Here is a 3,859-nt window from a genome sequence, read left to right on the forward strand (position 1 = left end):
TATATATATATATATATATATTTATATAAATTCGTAGAATGAAAAATTTTTTATCAGGATTGCATTTGCATTTCTTTTGATTTGATTTTCATTAATAAAATACAATTCCTAATATATTTCCAAGTATTATAATTAAAGTATACTTGTAAACGCGTTTTTATCTTTTAATGTAATTATCTTATTATTGTAACAAATTATAATTATGTAATCATAAAATTGTTATATGATTTGTGGAATTCTTTGTGTGTGAACTTTATACAGTACAAAATAGTAAAACATACGATATATTAAGCAAATAAATAAAAATGAATGTATGATTGAGCTATGATTTTATTATTAACATATTTACCTTTATAGATAATATATGTTTCTTCATATTCATATTTTTTTCTATTTTCGTAGTTTTCACTACAGCTTTTTGAAAGGAAATGCTTCTTTTTTATTCATATTCTATTTTCCTTTCTTTATTGTGTACTGAGAGATAAAATTGGATAATTTATTCACTTACAGGCGTATGTAATCCCTTATCCAGGCGATTGCAGTAGGTATCAACAATGCGATGTAAGTGGTTGTTTTGTGATGCGTTGTGGTAGAGGAACAGAATTTAATCCAGCTATAGGTACTTGTGACTATCCCCTAAGAGATCGTACGGAATGTAATAATCGTGGATGAGAATTATTTAGTTCACAAGAAGTTATTGTAAAGATACAGAGTTATTTTTAAATTTTAAATTTTATTCCTGTTTAAATGAATCGATACTTATCACATTATGTAAATAAAATTATAATATTAATTTAAATTATGTTTATTCTATTTATTATTAAAACTCTATGCTATTATTGCAATAAGTAACTCATTTATAGTTAATTAAAATAATAAGATTACAAATAGCATAATTACAAATTAAAGAATTATTAATTTATTATGAATTATTTTCGCATATAGATTGCAATACGGCAAACTGCAGAAATTGTAATTTTGTGATCATCAGGAGTGACTATGTATTGTAAAAATATGGTGGTAAACTAACATCATCACTCATATAATAATAAATATGTGTATCGATATGATCGAAGAACAGTAGTAATTAAACAACAATCAAACAATAATTAATATTTGACAAATGAATGCGAAAAAATATTACAGCGATATAGATATGACCTTTGTATGCATCTCATGTAGATAACCGATTTTTCATAATTTCATATAAACTCATCCACGACAAATTAAACGCAGTTTCTGCGGTAATGATCAACATTGAAGAAACTCCTACTGCGCACGCCAATCCAGTGAACACTCTTTCATAATATTTATGTAGTTATATACGGAACGATGTTCCACTGTAACAATTACGTCATTTTCAAATCAAAATGTCAGCATATTTTAATTATATTTCACGCAACAAAGTCGAACAAAGAGAAGAATATACACGTAAAATTTACATATAAATAATGTAACATTATCATAGTTACATAACATTTACGTAATTTTCAGACAATGGAAATTTATGTTATTTATTTATGTTATGTAAATGCTACGTTTACTATGCATCGAAACAATGACATGATCATACGTAATAGTTATAATTTTTTTTAATCGTCAATGATATACCTGGTACGTCTTTGATTCGTTGTGCTATTCTATAACAATTGCATACACTATATTATGTAAATGTTTCGAATGTAAATGTTACGCACAACGTGTTTACTAGGAACTCAACCTACAATAAATATCACAATGTTATGATCGTATTCTTGTAATTTTATTTGAATAACTTTTCAAAATAATGTAAGAATATTTCTGATCTAAGTGTCTCTGCCATATTATTGTTATCTTATCGCTGAATGAAGTTAATTAAAGTGTTTTGTATGCTGTGTTATAAAACATGCAAACAATGTTATATTTACTTTTAAAAATTGCTTGTAATTGTATTTTGTTAGATATTTTATATATAGTTTAATTTGTAAAAGCTATTAGTTTTTGCTATTGTCATATGTTTAAAAAAATATGAAAAATTTCATATTTTTTTAATGAAAAATTTCAAGTCAATTTTATTAATTTTATTAATTTTATTTATTTGTTTAATTCTTTATCATTATTTTATTAAAGTTAAAAGAAAAGATAAAAAAATTAGCTAAAGTAATAATAAGATTGATTTCATTCAATTCGTCATAGAAGTTTACAGCAGAAGTTCAGTCTCGAAAATGTATTACAAAGGTGGCCAACTGTGGTATGTGTGCCACTATATTGGCATTCTCAGTAATATATATTATATATCCAATAAGAAGCACATGTCAGAAAAAAATAAAAAACAAAAAATTACTCAGTAAAAGCAACTGTACTTCATTAAAATATATTTTTTCACTTTCTGACTCTCTAGCTGCGTTCATTTTTTTCTTGCTAAAAGTACATTATGCTGATATTTTATTTGAGCGTGTTTTTATCGTGATAAAAATTTTGTCTATATTCATTGGATAACTTTTTTCTTGCGAATTCGTATTCAATAGCTAATCGAAGAACAAAAATGGAATAATATTTTAAGCTTGAAAACGAACAAAAGGCAATAATTTCTAATTAATATTTTTGTCTATTTTGTAATGATTTATTTTTAAACGAATGTAAAACAAAACACACAGTAAAAAAATAAACTTTATTAAACACACTCTTTTTGCTTTTAATGTATAAGAAAGTATATAAATAATATAATGTTACGTGTTCTTTTTTTTATTTGATTATATAAGAGAATGGCACTTCATCAAACCGAATCTCATATACATATACATATCTTAGCACTTCAACTTGTTAAAACGAAAAAGTTGGCCCTTCTGTATTACTGCACCGTTCGTTTCTGCTTTAAAAAGCATATTATAGAGCAACATAGTGCTTAATATATTATGAAATGTAAGATACAAATATAGAAGACTAAAGACTAAGAATAAAAATTTAGATTAGTACATATGTATAAATTTTTACTTTCTATCAATATAGTAGTAAAATGAAATAATAAATAATTTAATAAATCAAGAATATAATATTATAATCTTTGTTAAATAGAACTGAGACTTTATATTAAAAAAGCATACTTAAAAATGCGTAATATAATTGTTATGTTTTATGCATTTCAAATATTTGAACCGAAATGAAATTTGTGAATGTAACTTATGTTTATGCAGCATTTAATAACAGATCATAAACTAAATAATGTATTATAATAAAATATTTATGTTAATCGTAAATTTATATCAATTGTCGATGTCAACATTCTTCAATTATCTCCAGACCATCGGGATCTCATTAACGAAAATTTGCCCAGGATTCTTAATAACATCTTATTGCCGTCTGAATTTCGAGCTTTTTCAATTATCCCGCAAATACAATAAGAATAGTCTTAAGGAATTGATCAATCATTATAAAATAAAAGACTTTGATTAGTTGATTTTCTTACCCCCCATATACACAATGAATGTAGTAAGCCTTAAGCCTTAAGAAATTGATCAATTACAATCGAATTTAAGAAGAATAATAGATTGATTAGTCAATTCCTTAAGGTTTTAAGACTTACTCTACTACTCCTATTATCTGCGGGGTAACCGAAAAAGATCGAAATCTAAACGGTTACGACCACCGATGAAAGGATTGGAATCAGAACTGAAAATTGAGTATAACTTCGAATCGAAACTATTTGGATTCAGTCAGGTAGTAATATCATATTAAATTGATAAGTAAATTGAGTATATGATATTGTTACTCTAGTTTTGTTCATGATTGCATTTCAAGATTGAAAAAAATTTCGGCATACGATTTACAGAATTGTATATATATATATATATATATATATATTGCTGGGTATATATATATA

At 25.1% G+C, this 3,859-nt stretch overlaps 1 protein-coding gene across 1 annotated transcript in view; it reads left to right on the forward strand.

The window, feature by feature from the left end:
* The window catches only part of LOC108689318, a 1,538-nt gene extending 739 nt beyond the window's left edge, over nucleotides 1-799 (forward strand). Inside the window, exon 2 of the mRNA XM_018196049.1 lies at nucleotides 511-799. Within this exon, the coding sequence (XP_018051538.1) occupies nucleotides 511-672 (162 nt within the window). The 3' untranslated portion in view covers nucleotides 673-799. The remainder of the gene's footprint in view (nucleotides 1-510) is intronic.
* The last annotated feature ends 3,060 nt before the right edge of the window (nucleotides 800-3,859 follow it).

This window comes from Atta colombica, unplaced genomic scaffold (assembly GCF_001594045.1).
Source record: "Atta colombica isolate Treedump-2 unplaced genomic scaffold, Acol1.0 scaffold269, whole genome shotgun sequence".
NCBI classification, from domain to species: domain Eukaryota; kingdom Metazoa; phylum Arthropoda; class Insecta; order Hymenoptera; family Formicidae; genus Atta; species Atta colombica.